This window comes from Labeo rohita, chromosome 20 (assembly GCF_022985175.1).
Source record: "Labeo rohita strain BAU-BD-2019 chromosome 20, IGBB_LRoh.1.0, whole genome shotgun sequence".
NCBI classification, from domain to species: domain Eukaryota; kingdom Metazoa; phylum Chordata; class Actinopteri; order Cypriniformes; family Cyprinidae; genus Labeo; species Labeo rohita.
In genome coordinates, this window is record NC_066888.1 from 31,365,559 (window position 1) to 31,384,152 (window position 18,594).

General features: G+C 30.8%; 1 protein-coding gene and 1 long non-coding RNA gene across 8 annotated transcripts; both read right to left on the reverse strand.

The window, feature by feature from the left end:
- Positions 1 to 2,028: 2,028 nt before the first annotated feature.
- Positions 2,029 to 17,839, reverse strand: nfkbie (nuclear factor of kappa light polypeptide gene enhancer in B-cells inhibitor, epsilon). Its single transcript, XM_051139197.1, has 6 exons — positions 17,238 to 17,839; positions 12,728 to 12,830; positions 6,889 to 7,099; positions 4,652 to 4,740; positions 4,320 to 4,568; positions 2,029 to 2,485 (listed from the first exon to the last, which is right to left on the reverse strand). The coding sequence occupies exons 1-6, from the start codon at positions 17,546 to 17,548 to the stop codon at positions 2,420 to 2,422; spliced, it is 1,029 nt and encodes a 342-aa protein (XP_050995154.1). The 5' UTR covers positions 17,549 to 17,839; the 3' UTR covers positions 2,029 to 2,419.
- LOC127183259 (uncharacterized) lies at positions 8,154 to 12,600 on the reverse strand. Of its 7 annotated transcripts, none has more exons than XR_007830014.1 (6): positions 10,476 to 12,600; positions 10,156 to 10,315; positions 9,916 to 10,035; positions 9,516 to 9,835; positions 9,396 to 9,475; positions 8,154 to 9,355 (listed from the first exon to the last, which is right to left on the reverse strand). It is a non-coding gene; the product is annotated as an uncharacterized LOC127183259 (long non-coding RNA). The 7 variants fall into 7 exon arrangements; XR_007830015.1 differs by having other exon boundaries at positions 9,396 to 9,435; positions 9,516 to 9,875; XR_007830009.1 differs by having other exon boundaries at positions 9,516 to 9,875.
- Positions 17,840 to 18,594: the final 755 nt, after the last annotated feature.

An 18,594-nucleotide genomic window follows, 5' to 3' on the forward strand; every position in this document is an offset into this window, starting at 1 on the left:
ACCAATTATTGTCATTATTAAATTAATTTAAAATAACTTAAAAATGAATTATTATTATTTTTAAATAATAATTTAATATTTTAATTGTAGATTTACAAGGATACACATTTAGTTTAAGCATTTGGTTGTTTCTGTTATTTATTTTAATTTTAATACTGTTAAAATAGCATATATTATATACTATGTTTTTTTAAAAAAAAAAAAAAAAAAGATACAGATTCCTGTTATTAAATTGTTTCCTCAATACTTATGTAATTCCAAAATATAAAATATTTTTAAAATATATTAATCAAACTTTATAAAATGTTGCCATATTGCTTGAGTATTAATATTATTATTATTATTATTAATAATAAAATATGTAAACATCAAAATGAATATTAATTATAATTTATTAGTGATAATAATACTTATTATTTTTTTATTTAATATTGAGTATACCAAATATATATGGAAAAAAAAAAACTTAAGTTACTAGAATGATAATTTAGTTTTAGCTGCTTGTATTTTGGTTATTTTTTTATCAATTCATTATTTTTCTCAGTAATCATATTAGTGTCATATTAGAAAATATGATAAAGGATAGAAATAGATAATTAGAAATATCAAATATTATAAAATGTATTTACACAACATACTTTAAAGTAATTTCTTACTCTAAAAGTAAGCATTTAATGTTTTATTTATATAATTATGTCTATATTTATATCTATCATTATTAATATATATATATATATATATATATATATATATATTAAACAAAAACTTTGATTTTGAATGTGATTAATCTACTTTAAACATTAGAAGATTGTAAATTTACTAGGGTGCAAATTTAGTTTTAGCTTCCTTTTTTGGTTATTTTTTATTAATTCAAACATTTTCTTAAATAATCATATAGTATCATATTAGAAAAAAGTAACAAAAATATTTTAAATTAATAAAATATTATAAAATATAGTTATGCATGAATTTTGCAAAAACAAAATATACTTTAAATTAATTTTTTTATTCTAAAAGTAAGAATTTAATGCTATTATTATTCATTTTTATAATATTTAGTACTGAATATACATATGAATAAACATTAAATATAAAACCGTAAACATTATAAGACTGTAAATATACTAGGATGCAAATTTAGTTTTAGCTGCTTCTTTTTGATTTTTTTTTATTTAATTATTTTTCATTATTTTTAATATAATAAAACTTTTTGTATTTTGCAAAAACAAAATATACTTTAAATTTTACTAAACTAAACATTACAAGACTGTAAATTTACTATGGTGCAAATTTAGTTTTAGCAGCTATTATTTTTTTATATAATTTTTCCTCAATAATCATATAGTATCATAATAGGAAAAAAAGGAATAACGTATTTAAACAATGTCTGAAATTAGAATTTAATAAATATTGTAAAATATATTTATAAAATTTTGCAAAAACAAAATATACTTTTTTATTTTTCCCTAAAAGTAAGCATTTAATGCTAAATTTAGCCAGTATGCTGTACAAGAAGGAACAGGAAGTTAATATTCATTTACAGAAATGTACTCGTTTCACAACAAGTGGAAACGTGTTTTAACCTGTTTGAGTTTACATGAATGGGGCATATTTTTGGTAAGTTATGAGGAAGAGTGATGTGCCACATGATGGAAACACACACACACACACACACACACAAACAAAACACACACACATGTGGTTTCATTCCATGCTGGTTCTTTTGACAAATTTACCAGGAACTTGTTTTTGTGGCTTTTCTTGTATGTTCTGCTCATTGTTGTTTTCCCAGTATTAATACTTACGAGAACTGCAGCACGTTTCTCCTCTTAAAAACTCCAAAGCATGAATTTGGTCTGTTTGTTTTGCATTTAACATTAAAAACCAACAAATGTACCACAAAAAAAAAGACATGCTTGTGAAGTAAACAATACAGTTGTTGGCAGATGTTCGGCTCACCCAGACAATTAAAAAAACAAGATCTCGTAAAAAGCACTTGCATTTTTAATAAAAAGAAAACGCTGCACATAAATATTACAAGTTCTTTTATTGGCACTACGACCTGGTATTTCAACAAAACAAGTTTGCAAAGCAGGGTCTGATTTGCTCATCTTGTTTACGACAACACAGTATTGCTACAAAACATCAATATTGCTAATCATCAATCAGAATGCATTTGTGTCGTTTTACATGAATACAATACGAGTGACGTGACACGTCTCGAAAACGTAGCAGCAGATCATTCTGCACAGATGACTCGAAGCCGTTACTGCCAAACAAATCAAGCAGCACGATCGCCGCCGGACATAAATAGATGAGGCGACGGGCAGACGTTTCCAAAAGCTGTACAAATTAAAGATCAAAGTCCTGACACTTCAGATCAGTTTTTAAAAACACAAAGAACATGCCGCTGATACGTTCATGAGAAGTTCATGACAGTCCTGCCCATGATCTGAATGTCATCGAAGGGGAACAAGGCCAAAATCTGCAAAAGCAAAAGGAGAAACTGTGACCACATCATCCAGTTACTGACAAGCAAATGCATTTACTGTACGCTGATGAACAGTCAACATGAAATGCACAATAATACAATGAAAGTGCACAGAGTCAGTTTTGATTTCATTTTGACTTTAAAACCAAGAATTAAATTAAAAAAAAAAAAAGGTTGTAATGTTGTAATGTATTGGTTGCACATCATGCACACTAATAATTAACACATAATCTATCACTCATTATGTAAGACAATATAAACAGCAGTAGTATTATTTAAATTAATATTTCATTTTTATTATTATAATTTTTAGTAGTAGCAGTAGTAGTATTAATTTTTAGTTTTAATTTCTAGTTTCTTTTTGAGCATGTTGTTATGCAGTATTTTATTTTATTATTTTATTTATTTATTTATTTTAGTACAATTTAGTAATTTTAGCTACAGTGGGTACTTTGGTACTTTAACTTAATATTGCAATATTCCACATTTCATTGTAAACTGCTGTACTTTTTATTGGAAATAATAATTTAATTCATTTTATCATTTAGCAATTTTAGTTACAGTGGGTACTCGAAATTATATTTTTAATATATTCATAAAATTGCATCAAATGTTGCAAAATTCCATATTTCATTGTAAACTACTGTACTTTTTATTGGAAAATAATAATAATAATAATAATAATAATAATAATAATAATAACCATTTTAATTTAATTTAAGTACCATTTAGTAATTTTATTTATAGTGAGTACTTTTTTTCCTTTTTTTTTTTTTTTTTTTTTTAAATTTTTTTAAAATATATTAATGAGATTTTATAAAATGTTGCAATATTCCACATTTCATTGTAAACTACTTATTATACTACTAAACTACTCATTATTATTATCATCATTATTATTATTTTATTTTAGTACCATTTAGTAATTTTATTTATAGTGAATACTTTGGTACTTCAACTTAATATTATTATTTTTTTTGTTAAATTTTTTAAATATATTCATAAAATTGCATAAAATGTTGCAGTATTCCACATTTCATTGTAAACTACTGTATTTTTTATTGGAAATAATAACAATAATAATAATAATAATAATAATAATAATAATAATAATAATTTTAATTTTATTTTATTTATTTTATTATTTTAGTACCGTTTAGTAATTGTATTTATAGTAGATAAATCATTTAAATCTAATTATTTTCTTTAGTTAGTTTAGATTAATTTTTAAAATATATTAATAATGCAATATTCCACATTTCTTTGTACTACTGTACGCTTTATTGGAAATAACAATAATAATAATAATAATCATTATTATTATTATTATTATTATTATTATTACTACTTACAAAATACATACAAATTATAATAAAGTTATTATTTATAATATAATATAATATAATATAATATAACATAATATAATAATTCATTATTAAAAGTAAATCATTTTATATTAATAATACTTAGAATATTTAGTATCTATCATACCAAATATTAAAAAAAATAATTAAAAAAAACATCAGAAAACTGTACATTTACTTGGGCTCAAATTTAGTTTTAGTAGCTATTTTCATAAAAATGTAATTTGTTATTTCTCTCAGTAATTAGGTAGTGTCAATAATCAGATAGATAGATAGATAGATAGACAGATAGATATTAATTCATCCTTATTTCAATGGAAAAAAAAAGTTTTAATCTACAAAAGCAACACTGACACAGGGTCGATTGAGACTGAAAGAGGCACAATTTCCTGTCTGACACTGAAGATTTAATTAAACTTTTAAGCTTTTTTGGTTAAATAATAAGGTAATTTCAGTCTCCTTACATCATCATTGCCATCAGCTAGATCCAGGGCCGTTTCGTCCTCCATGTTTCTGATCATCTTGTCGGCTCCAGCCTGGCACAGGAGGTTGGCGATGGCAGCGTCCTGTCGGCCCACGGCCAGATGCAGCGCGGTGCAGCCGTTGAACATGGTGGCGTCCACATTCGCCCCTTTGTTTAGCAGCAGGTTCACGGCCGGCATGTCGTGCAGCTCCACCGCCATATGTAACGCCGTCTTCCCGCTCGTCCCCTCCTGAATGAGGAAATCAGGAGGACGTTTGGTCACAAGACTGAAGCTTTTCACTTCACACAACAGATCAGTCTCACGCAGCTCACCTGGATGTTCAGATCCACGCTGTTCTTCATCAGCAGCCGCACGAGACGATGATGCTTGCGCAGCGTGGCCACATGGAGACACGTGAGACCTGCAAAATGAACATCAGATGGATATTTTATGCCTCAAATTTATAACATGCTACCAACATACTCTAAAGCAAGGGTTTTCAAGCTTTTTCTTACAGGACCTCCTTGTAATTATAACAGTGATTAAGCATAACATTTTGTACTCTTAGATGTCACTGGAACTGGAATTTGTTATTTTTCTGGATGACCTTTTTCTGTTTTAATTTCTCTGGCTAAAATAAACTGTAGTCAAAAACGCATCTAATTATTTGACATCATACAAAAAAAATTAAATGAATAAATAAACAAATAAATAATTTAATATTCTAAAAGCACGTCCAAACAATTAAAATTAAAACTTTTAAAATAATATTTTTTACAATAATATGGCCATATGAAATGTTTTAATTTTTTCTGTGCAGTCTGTTTGTAATTTTTCTGTATTTAATCATCTAAAAGCATATTTAATAATAAATAATTTTTATAATAATATGGCCATAATCATTTTTTTTCCTGTGTTGTCTGTTTTTAATTTTTCTGGATTTATTTTAATCATCTAAAAGTATATCTAATCAACTGAATTCATAAACTTTTATAATAATAACTTTTACAATAATAATTTTAAAATAAAATTTACAATACTATGAATTTCAGAAATTCTGTGTTGTCTGTTTTTAATTTTTATACATTTTTGATAAATCTAAAAGCATGTCTAATCAATTGAATTAAAACTTACAATAATAATTTTAAAAAGATAATTTGGCCATATGAATTTTTATATTATACATATATATATATATATATATTTATATTTATATTTATATATTTATATATTTATTTATATATTTTTATATTTTATATATTATTTTTTCCCTCCCGGAAATTCTGTGTTGTGCATTTTTAATTTTTCTGGATTTATCTTGATCTAACTTCATTGAATTAATAAAACTTTTACAGTAATAGTTTCAATAGTTTTTTTTTTTTTTTTTACAATAACATGACATGTACAATAATATAAAATGTTTTATTTATATATTTTTTATTTATTTATTTATTTTATTTTATTTTATTTATTTATCCCAGAAATTCAGTTGTTTTCAATTTTCTAAATTTATGTCATTAATCTAAAAGCATGTCTAACTTCATTGAATGAATAAAACCTTACAATAATAATTTTAAAGTAACATTTTACAATAATATGGACATATGATTTTTTTTTTTTTTTCCAAAAATTCAGTTTTTCAATTTTTCTGGATTTACTGTAGTAATTTAAAAGAATGTCAAATCAATTTAATTAAAACTTTTACAATAATAATTTTTACAATAATATGGCTGTTAAAAATTCTGTGTTGTCTGTTATTAATTTTGTTGGATTTATAATTTAATATGCTATAAGTTATTAAAAACAGTGGTATATCAAACTAAACGATAAAACATTAACAATTTCATCTTTTAACATGTAACTAAATGAAAACGTAACAATTCCTTTTAATTTCTAATTAAAAGTGTGATTATTCCTTTAAAAATTAAGTTTATTATTATAAAGCTATTGTTATTATTATTATTATTATTATTATTACTACTACTACTTGGATTCATATTTAAATAGTCTTTTTGTGTTTTAATATTCACAGACTCCAGTCCATATCACGGTTTGAATAAGTGCACTGACCTACTTTAGATTTATCTATCAAAAACTTGACAAATTTGAGACATTCCACTTTGAAAACCAGTTCTGCTGTACACGATTTAGAAACATTAAACAGTTTTTCTGCCAGGACAGCAGCTGACATGAAGAGAAAGCTGAATGACGTTATGAAATGCTGATACTGGAAGTTCATGACAGTATGGAAAAACTCCAGGGCACTTTTTTCTGCCAACTTCCTTGTTCTGACAAGACTGTTTCTGTTCACTAAAAATTCATGACCCACTCAGAACCAACACAAGTGAAGGAACCAACTTCACAGAAGCGTGATGCACTTCTCAATATGACTCTACAAAATATACAAACCAGAAAAACATGAAAATAGATTCTGCATCTGTATCCGTACATATGCACCTGCTAGGATGTTTTGAACGTGTTGCTATGCAGTTGCTACAACAAAACACATGATTTGAGGAATTATTTGAGGCAGAAGTTTGTTTAATTCACTAACAAGTGTGTGTCTCACCTCTCCAGTTCTGTGCTTCCAGCACGTTGGTGAGTTTGCTGGGCGAGGTGTTGTGGATCATCTCATTGGCACATTCCCAGAATCCGTGCTCACACGCCACATGGAGAGGGGTGTTTCCTTCCTGGTCCTGGAGCTCCAGTGAGACCCTCTTTTCTACGAGGCCCTTCACTATGGTGGGCTGGTTCAGGTACGTGGCCAGATGCAACGGCGTCTACAAACAGCAGAATAAAGTTAGCATTGCATTAAATGCTGTTATGTTGCACTATCATGGATAATGAATAAAAAAAAAAAAAAAAATTATCAGATTTGCATACAGTTGCATGAACATGCATATAAATAAATAAAATAAATAAATAAACTGTGTGTAATTACACACAATTAAACAATTTTATTTGTATTTTATGATTATTCAAATACTAAATATATTATATTAAACCATGTGCATATAAAATAATTAATTTTATAACATTAAATCAATTATTTTAATATGTATATATTACTATGTATAATTTAATATATTGATTATTTTAATAATCATAAAATATATATCAAAATAAAACAATTAAAAATAAAACAAATTTTATAACTAAAACCATTTTATAATTTTAATTGTATAATAAATATTTAAAATATATTTCTTATTTTAAATTATACATTATAATATACATTTTAATAAAATATTGATTTAAATAATAATTTAAATATAATAATAATATAAATCAATTTCTAACATGTTTTTAAATAAATTATTTTAATATGTATATATGACGTATAATTTAATATAATATACTGATTTTTTTATTAATAATAAAAATAAATACAATTAAAAAAATATTTATATAATACTTAAAAACAATTAATTATATAATTCATATAATATTGATTATTTTAATGTTTATTTTTAAATCAACATAAAGTAATTTACATATAATAATAAAATCATTTAGATCAACTTTTAATGTTTTTTAATCAATTATTTTAATATGTATATTTGACTATGTAAAATTTAATATAATATTCTGATTTTCAAAAAAAAAATACAATTTAAATAAATTATTTTTATCATAATTAAAAATAAAACAAATATAATTCATTATTATTTCATACTATTTTATAATTTAATTATATAATTTTTTTAATTCAATTACTTTAAAATAGATAGCTTATTTTAAAATATATATTATAATTGTATAATTAATATAATATTAATTATTTTAATTGTATTGTTTATTTTGATTATTAAAATAAATCAATATATTAAGCTACATGAACATAAAAGAATGAATTCTATAATATCAAATCAATTATTTTAATAATATACATACATACACACACAAATATACATATATATACACATATACATATAACATATATAGATGTACAGGGTACATGTGAACAACCGAAATAAGGTTTCATTTTTTAATGCAACCGGATATGTTGGGGACGGTCCCCGTATACTACAAGTCTGCAAAGATTACAACCCCAATGCTTCAGGCCATCATGCTTGATCTGACAGTCAGGAGTACAGTAGAATGAATCCACCGACTCTTGATTTCATAACATAAAGGAAGAACAACAAGAACTGAAGCACAATTCCAAAGAAGAGGGACCATGCACAGGTTTACTCAATCTGGGAGTTACACACTGACTGTCAGAAGGAAACATCTGAGTAATATGTCCAATGGCCTGGTCTTAGTTGATTACGTGGCTTTTGGTAAAAGTGCAGCAGCATTAGTATTACTCACAGCTTTAAGTGCTGACTGTCAGATTTGTGCGTTTCCTTTAGACTCACACCCTGATGTCCTTTAAGACTGTGTGACCCAAATTTGACATCCTCTCATTTAATAAAACCCAACTAGCAGAAATGCCAGAATCAAACGGTGTTTGCAATCCATTTTACTTCAATAATGTGGCTGAAACAGGATATTGGAATCGATTGGATGCAAGGGGTTTTCCTTTCTAGAAAAAGAAAGCTGCTTCCTTAGGCGGAGCACGTTTTTACACTCGATGAAACATTACAACATTTTCTTTTTCTGAATAACACTGGTGAATCAGTGACGATAGGCAGGGCTGACTTTGATTTCAACTCGACCGTAATCTACAACTAAACAAATGAATCAAATATTAACTACTGGAGTATTTTAACAAAAACTTTCAAGGACTTTTCAAGTACTACTTTTTTGATTTTCAAGGGCTTCAATCATCTCACTTATCAAACAATGTCTTCTCTTTTTAAATTAATACCACAGTTAATTTTCTTTTTTTCTATTAAGGGATTTGTATTTGAATATACTTTCTTTTTCTTTTTTCTTTTTGTTTTTATAACTGTATGAGCTCCAAATAATATGTGCTCCAAAGTCCTGATCTGAATCAAATCATTTGCAAACCTGCACCAAAGTCTTGATCTGAATCAAATGATTTGCAAACCTGCACCAAAGTCTCGATCTGAATCAAATGATTTGCAAACCTGCACCAAAGTCTTGATCTGAATCAAATGATTTGCAAACCTGCACCAAAGTCTCGATCTGAATCAAATGATTTGCAAACCTGCACCAAAGTCTCGATCTGAATCAAATGATTTGCAAACCTGCACCAAAGTCTTGATCTGAATCAAATGATTTGCAAACCTGCACCAAAGTCTCGATCTGAATCAAATGATTTGCAAACCTGCACCAAAGTCTCGATCTGAATCAAATGATTTGCAAACCTGCACCAAAGTCTCGATCTGAATCAAATGATTTGCAAACCTGCACCAAAGTCTCGATCTGAATCAAATGATTTGCAAACCTGCACCAAAGTCTCGATCTGAATCAAATGATTTGCAAACCTGCACCAAAGTCTCGATCTGAATCAAATGATTTGCAAACCTGCACCAAAGTCTCGATCTGAATCAAATGATTTGCAAACCTGCACCAAAGTCTCGATCTGAATCAAATGATTTGCAAACCTGCACCAAAGTCTCGATCTGAATCAAATGATTTGCAAACCTGCTCCAAAGTCTCGATCTGAATCAAATGATTTGCAAACCTGCACCAAAGTCTCGATCTGAATCAAATGATTTGCAAACCTGCACCAAAGTCTCGATCTGAATCAAATGATTTGCAAACCTGCACCAAAGTCTCGATCTGAATCAAATGATTTGCAAACCTGCACCAAAGTCTCGATCTGAATCAAATGATTCGCAAACTTGCACCAAAGTCTTGATCTAAATCAAATGATTCGCAAACCTGCCCTGAAGTTCCGATCTGAATCAAATGATTTGCAAACCTGCACCAAAGTCTCGATCTGAATCAAATGATTTGCAAACCTGCACCAAAGTCTCGATCTGAATCAAATGATTTGCAAACCTGCACCAAAGTCTCGATCTGAATCAAATGATTTGCAAACCTGCACCAAAGTCTCGATCTGAATCAAATGATTTGCAAACCTGCACTGAAGTTCCGATCTGAATCAAATGATTTGCAAACCTGCACCAAAGTCTCGATCTGAATCAAATGATTCGCAAACCTGCACCAAAGTCTCGATCTGAATCAAATGATTTGCAAACCGGCACTGAAGTTCCGATCTGAATCAAATGATTTGCAAACCTGCACCAAAGTCTCGATCTGAATCAAATGATTTTCAAACCTGCACCAAAGCCTCGATCTGAATCAAATGATTTGTGAACCACACTCTGAAGTTCCGCTCTAAATGAAATGATTCACGATATGTGCTCCAAAGTCTCGATCTGAATCAAATGATTCACAAACCTGCACCGAAGTCTTAATCTGAATCAAATGATTTGCAAACCACACTCTGAAGTTCTGATATAAATAAAAAGAACAATGTCTTCTCTTTCAAATTAAAACCATGGTTAATTTTCTTTTTTTTTTTTTTTTGCAAATTTTTTTGCAAATATGCAAATTTGTATTTGCATATACTTTCTTTTTCTTTTTTCTTCGTTTTGTTTTTATAACTGTACTGTCTTAATCGTGTCATGCCTTCTACTGTTTGATAAAAAATACAATGATTTGTGAAACCACTTTGAAATCCTGATCTGAAACAAATGATTTGCGATCCATGCTCTGAAGACCCGAACTGGATCAGATGATTTGCAAACCTGCACTGAAATCTTGATCTGAATCAAACGATTTGCAAACCTGCTCCAAAGTTCCGATCTGAATCAAATGATTCACGAACCTGCACCGAAGTCTCAATCTGAATCAAATGATTTGCGAACTGCACTCTAAAATTCTAATCTAAATAAAATGATTCACAATATGTGCAAATCTGCAGCAAAGTCTCAATCTGAATCAAATGATTCACCATCAATGCTCTAAAGTCCCGAACTGAATCAAATGAATCGCAAACCTGCACCAATGTATCGATCTGAATCAAATGATTTGTGAACCTGCACCGAAGTCTCGATCTAAATCAAATGACTCTCGAACCACACTCTGAGTTCCGATCTAAATAAAATGATGTACGATATGTGCTCCAAAGTCCTGATCTGAATCAAATGATTTGCGAACCTGCAAAGTCACAATCTGAATCAAATGATTTGCAATATGCAAAGCTCCAACTTAAACAAAAAAGATTTGCAAACCCGAGTGAATCACTTGAAACAAAAGATCAAAGTCACAAGTTTGAATCAATCGGAGCGGTTCAGTTGCACTGAACTGATTCAGTTAATCTGTTCTGGTTTTCACGTCTTCAGCCATGTTTACACGACATTGTCAGTTAGTTTTACGTTTTATTCTGTTTTTTGTTATTGTTGCCGTTTTTGTTTTTTTTTACTAGTTTATTCAATTGCATGAATTTTGTGTGAAAAGATATTAAAGTTATACAAAAAAAAAACAACAAAAAAAAAAAACACTTGTTTTATAGATGGATTGTCTTTCAATAATTCAAGCACCTCTTCAGGAATACTGCAATTTTCAGGGGTTTTCCAGACGAAAAAGTCAAATTCAAGGTTGAAACCTGAAAAAAGCTCTTATTTGGGCGTTTAGTGTTCCCACCCTTCTGACAAATGCATTTCTATCCTTCATGATTTCTGAGAAAATATATAACAGGAAATATTTGTATTCCTATTCCAGTGAGACTGTAATCATTTCCAAGGAATAAAAGGACCTGTGATAAACATTTTAAAGCCAAGCCAAAGTACAAACTATCATACTATTCCAGTAAGATCTTAATTATTTCCAATGCATGATTTTTTTAGATAAATAAAACCAATTAATGTTTCTTTTTTCAAAGCAACATCGTAATTGTGTTATTTCCCCAAAAATAATGTAAAAAGTCATGCATCTGTCCAGCTATAGATATTCCAGAGGTGCATCACCACTTTCCATGGTGATTTTGTGAGTAATTACATCAGCAGCTTTAGAGGGTAATTCATTGATATTTCCAAGTTTCCATGACTCTGTACATTAATTAATCTGTTGGCTCAGCCACAGCTTCCACCAACCAAAATGCCAAAAGAAGTCAATAAATGGCTCATTTTGTTCTTCTAACTATAACAATCACACTTACAGGCTGCGTAGGGGGTTTCTTCAGAAAGCCCCTCGTCTGTTGTCACCGGATAAACCCCAAATTTCAAAATAACAATTGAAACTGAGGCTGTCAAACGAGTGTAATAAACCCCCATCATTCTTTGATACATGCTCGGGGAGTTTCCCTCAAAGGGGAAACAAAAATAACCAAACTCATTACAACATTCATGCAAGATTTCCCTCAACAGTTTGTCTGTTCCTTGGGGTCTTATTCATGAAACACGAGAACAGGTTTTTGTGGAAATCGTTTGCGAGTCCATTGAATGCGACAACTTATACAAGAAATTTGTTATGCAATTGAGTGATACCTGATACAAGTTGTTCTGAATATCCATCAGCTCTGGAGGAAACAGGTCTATCAACTGATGTGCAAAACCTTCTTCTTCATGAATTATGGCCAAATGAAGAATCCTAGAAAACAAAAAATAGTTGCTGGTTAAATGCCAGTTAAACGCTGGTTAAAAGCTGAAGCAGAGCCAACAGTTAAGGGAAGGAACTATCAAGAAAACCACAGTCTAAAAGCGGCACATTTCACAATGCGTGATGGAAAAAATAGGGCGAATGATACTGAGAAATATGCCACACAAAAGCGTATGTCACTGACAGACGCTTTCAGGCTTGCGCAACACTGGAACTTTCGTGCATTTTAAGAGCATTCGTATCAAGGTTCGTCTTGCTATCGAATTATAAAACCCTACAGAAGGAGCTGCTTTGGTTACTAAAACCTTACAAAAACAACAACAACAACACAGTTGATTTAAAACAGAAAAAGTGAGGGATTTGTAGTTGAGTGAATCCTTATTGTATTTTGCATAAAGAAAATAAACACACTTTCTTTTGATTTTGGGCTAAAATATGACCTAGATCCATTTTTGACTGATTGCATGAAACAAATCCATTCGCTTCTCTTAAATTCACTTCTCAGATGTCTGAGTCACAAAGAGAACCAGTAAATCGTGTATGCAGGAACATAAATTAATGCACACTCATTATCTTTCCCCCCCAATCTTCTGGCTGCAATATTTCCTTGCAGGTGTGTAATTTCTCGGCTACTTTCCCCACACGCGATAACCTAGTCTTTACTCTTACAGTAAGCCAAAAGGAAGCAGGTAGAAGCAAGTGGTTTCAGCATGTAAATAATGTGAGAGCAACTTCAGTGTCATCGATCTGATTGTGGTAAAACGATCGTGATTCATATGGTTTCTCTGCATATGAAATTAACACGTTCAACAAAAAATAAAAATTCGGTCATCGTTTATTCCACCTTGTGACCTTGTTTTGTAAAACACCAAAGGAGAGATTTTGAAAAACGTTCATGCTGTTCCTTTTCTATATAATGAAAGTGGATGGGGACTTGGGCTGTACTGTACAGTGCCCCAAATAACACACTTTTAAGTATCTTTAACCGTCTTCTGATGGCAAATTCCCAATAAATTTCCTAACAAAATGAATGTGCATTTAAAATTAAGATCCTTTATTGCTTAATTGCAAATGTTTACACTTACTGGGTAGTAACTGATTACATGTAATATGGATTACATGTAATCTGGATTACATAATCAGATTCTAAACATCAAGCACTCATAATTACCATAGATTAGATTACATTTTAAAATGCTCATAATCAGATTACAGTTACTTTTTATGGATTACATGATTACATAGTCAAACAATGGCAGTATTCATAATTTATTAATTCACCTCAGTTTCTTTTTTGTCTTTTAGATTTTCCTTTCTAAATTAACCTACCACATACACATATAAAGTTACTAAAGACAACGCATAGCCGTGAAGTACTACTTCTCATATTCAGTGGCTTTAACTAATAATATTTTAAGTCTAGACAAAAATATTTCATACCTTGGAAACTTTACCCATGCAATTTCATGTTTATTAATGTAATGTAGGGATTTCCAAAGTTTCAGCATTTTTGTGATTTCATAAACAACCTACAGTTTTTACATTGTTACGTAATGTTTAATGCATTTCATGATATTGATAAAGCATAAAATATATTTTCAATTTAATTTTTATTGTTTCTTTTTTATCAATATGCTACACAATCACATTAAGTCAACAAGTTTAAAAGTAATCTAAAAGTAATCAAAAAGTAGTCCGAATTTGTAATCCGTAACGGATTACAATTTGTAAGCACTGCTTGAATGAAAAGCTACTTTAGTTAATATTCAAATAGTTCAAAGACATTTTAATGTCATTTATGAGACACCATTAAAACATGCACTACGGGGTACAAAGTTAAAGTTACTGTGATAAAAACACTTGGAAGATATTGTAAATGATTCATTTGTGACGGTGGACCACAAAACCAGTCATAAGGGTCATTTTTTGAAATTGAGAGTTATACATAATTTAAAAGCTAAATAAATAAGCTTTCCATTGACATATGGCTTGTTAGGATATGACAATATTTGGCTGAGATACGACGATTTGAAAATCTGGAACCTGAGGGTGCAAAAAAAATCTAAATATTGAGAAAATCACCTTTATAGATGTCCATATGAAGTTCTTAGCAATGCATATTACTAATTAAAAATTAAGATTTGATACATTTACGGTAGGAAATGTACAAAATATCTTCATAAAACATGACCTTTACTTAATACCCTAATGATTTTTGGCATAAAAGAAAAATTTATCATTTTGACCCATACAATGTATTTCTGGCTATTGCTACAAATATACCCATTCAACTTAAGACTAGTTTTGTGGTTCCTGAGCACATTTTACCATGTTGTTTACTACTGTGCCTTTCATATAAAACTGATAGCATAATGAAAGTGAAGGCCTAAAGCAGGACACTATTTGCTCTTCCGGACTGCCTGGGGATTTTATTTGGCCTCTTGCGTTTCTTTACTCTTGTGACATTCAGGGAAAAGACAAAGGAGTTTTTTTCTTGCAACAGCAACAAAAGCAGGCCAAAGGTAAACCTTAGCAGGCCACTGTGATTCAAGATGAATCAAAATGCAAGACATTCTTAAAATAACCATACGCACATCCTGGTGCATTACTGTGAAAACCAATGCAGAAATGAAAACAGGCTGACATTAACCAAACTGTGTGTATGTGCCCACTTGTGCGGTGAACGTTTGCGTATGTTTTCGAACATATACGTTGCAGGTTGAACCACGATCTTGTGTAAAGGTCACTGCTTGCATAAACAAGTTTGTGACATGTGCTTTGGAAGTAAATAAGTATTAAAAGCATAAGTATGTGTGTTTAGAACAAAAGCTTCGCACTTTCCAAAAAGCTGCCATCAGAACGTGTTTTCTGACCCAACGAGGGGGAATTCCACTGCTTGTCTGCATACTTCTGCTTTCTTCTTCTCATGCGCCATAAACAGCAGATCCAGTTTCTAAACGTCTGTTAACTGACTGTAGTGTTAAAACAGAAAAGCCTGCTACTCTAATCAACACTTAATCGCTCACATGAGAATGTGTCACTCAGCAAACTAAAGGCTGTAAAATCAATCAGCTTTTTAAAAAACGTTTGCATTAGTTTCTTCTCTACCACCATTTTTGAAAAGAATCATCTGTTTTCTCCAACTCAAATACAGTTCTTCTAATAAAATGAATGTGCATTTAAATTCGAACTCTTTCATTTGTCTGCACTTGTAGTGCAAAATGAATGAAGTGCATTGTAATTTGCTACTCAAATATTATTCAAAGCCGTCTTTATTTCCAGATATGTGGGCCTTATTTATGACAGCTCACTGTGAAAACTCATACTACGGACTTTATTGTTTCTCTCATCCACAGGTAAACTTTTTACACAGAGTGCCAGATTCCCAAACACATACTATCCTCTCTGTTTGACAACATAACATGTGGTTAACGGACATTAAGTGCCTAACGTTTAAGTGCGTAAATGTTTGCGAAGGGCTGAAGCAACATCCTGCAAACTCTCTGAACAGCATTCATCTCTGTGCAATGCATCTATCCTTCAGCTTTGCATTTTAAGCTGTCTATTTTACATTTTGAATTTGGTCAATATAGCATGCCAAAAGTATAGCTGGACTTAAAAGACACAGTTATGCTTTAAACACCTTTTTTTTTTGAGTGCAAACTTTCTTTCTTTGTCTGATTATAGCCATTTTGGCCTTGGCATTTAAAACACTGGCATCACTGATTCAGATTAAAATTAAGTAAAAAGGTACAAATATAGTCTGCAACCCATTTAAGCTTGATTATAATCACAATACACGACCTAAAATGCCTTTATAAAACGAATGCATTTTTAAACATGCTAAAAAGCACTATTTTTCCGTTAAAAGTTAATTCATTTGCATCCTTCCGCTAGAAAATATAGTCCCTAGCATAACAGAACCATGCAAAGCAATCAATACGTTGACAAAACGGGAGCTACAGTAAAATAACAAACGTGTATTTCACATTACAACTGTCAGTGCATTTTGGATTTTAGTACTAGTTAATAAAAACACCTGCTGACCGAATCACCATGCAGCGCCCACACTATTAACATGACAGGAAAAGATAGCACCTAAAAATGCTTTTCAAAAGTTGTTTTAACGATACCTTGTGTCTTCAAATTTTTTAAAGGTATGTTTCTGTTTTTTTGTATTACGTAGAAGCCGTTATATAAAAGCAATAATGCATATGGAGCGTGTTAAATTTCGAAGCGAGTATTACTCCGCGGCGCAAGTCAATTCTCGGGACTTTATTATTAACCGGCGTTCATTAAAGTGACAAAAAAAGCAATATTTAGACATCAAAACACATCGGAACTGCACTCAGAAGAAGCATGGGAACTTATCAATGAAGGGGAGTTTTATAAACGTACGTGTCTCCATCCTCTGTAACAGTGGTTAAGAAATTCACTTCCTCCTCAGTGTATTCACAGTCCGTCGTGCTTTCACATTCAGAAATGCTGCACTTCTCGATAAAATCCCCCAAACTGTCCACCGTAAGCGATGAAGAGACATAAGCAGAGTCCAGTCTCTCATCTGTAGCGCAGGTTTTATCTTTATCCTCCGAGCTGTCTAAATTCCCGTCGTGTTCTCTGGATATCGATTTGTACGAGTCGATTCCGGAGTCAATCCGACTTTCGTCGAATTCGAGTTTGCCTTGTTTGTCACCCCCGCTTCGCGCCATTTCGAGGCTTCGATGCGTATAGTCAGAATGTAAAAGTAACGATGTAAAAACGTAAAATCACCGTGACATTATGACACCAGAGACATTCGCTTTTGTTTCTCATCCCACCACCGATAACTCCGCTGGCGCTTCAGATACTCCACACGCAAAAGGCGTCACGATGGCTTTTTAACGTCAAGTGTTTGTTTCAAGATGAGCTAAAGTGTGCGAACCGAACTCTGAAAGTTAATGAAACTGCTGTGAGCGTGTCTGGCGGTAATGTGAAGTACATGGAGAAGCGGCACTGAAGGCGGAGTTAAAGCAGCTTTCAATGCGCCTGAAGTGGGAATTCCCCACAGGGAGTGGCAACCCATATCATTACAGATCCAATCCAAACACTGCATGACAACCCCATGGAATCTCCTGAAAGACCTCAGCTACAGACCTGTTCTCTATTTTGGACACCCAACAACTTCCTAAAACCACCTGTGACTTGACCCAACAAGCCTTTAAAGTCCTTTTTTTTTAACCCTGACTTGCAACACATCTTCAATCTGGGCATTTATGGGTTTCCCAGGATTGCACGTTATCAGAATCACATGAAATTCGACGATCGTGGAAAAAATACAAAATATACGTTAAACATAATATAATATATTTCACTGCATAACCATTTTGACAATTTTCTTTAGGACGCTTAATTTCTCATGACGCATTTTTAGATCACTGAGATTTAAAAGAAGAAAAATGCCGTCAAAAAACGTATTTTGCAAATTGTGCACAAAGTGATGTTAAAAAAAACTTCTTAACATTAACATTTTACATAAAAATATGCACTTAGGCCTATAGTGGTGAGAATCTTATGAGTAACTGAGAAAAATGTTAAAAACAAACAAAAAAAAATGTAAAGCATGCTGAATAGTGCAGAATTTTCATTACTGAAATGCAAAATAAGAAATATTACTTAAATTGTGATTTTAAAAAAGTATTTTTCTGGTCAAATATATTGTGTATTGTCTTTATGGTGATTTTAATTAAATAAAAAAAATAAAAAACGTGAGTATATA

Coding starts and splice junctions, on each gene's coding strand:
- nfkbie (XM_051139197.1), bottom strand. CDS start 17,548: ATGGCGCGAAGCGGGGGTGACAAACAAGGCAAACTCGAATTCGACGAA. Junction 7,100..12,727: donor TTCAGAACAACTTGTATCAG/GTATCACTCAAT, acceptor TGCTGTTTGTAG/ACGCCGTTGCATCTGGCCAC. Junction 4,741..6,888: donor GGAAGCACAGAACTGGAGAG/GTGAGACACACA, acceptor TTCATTTTGCAG/GTCTCACGTGTCTCCATGTG.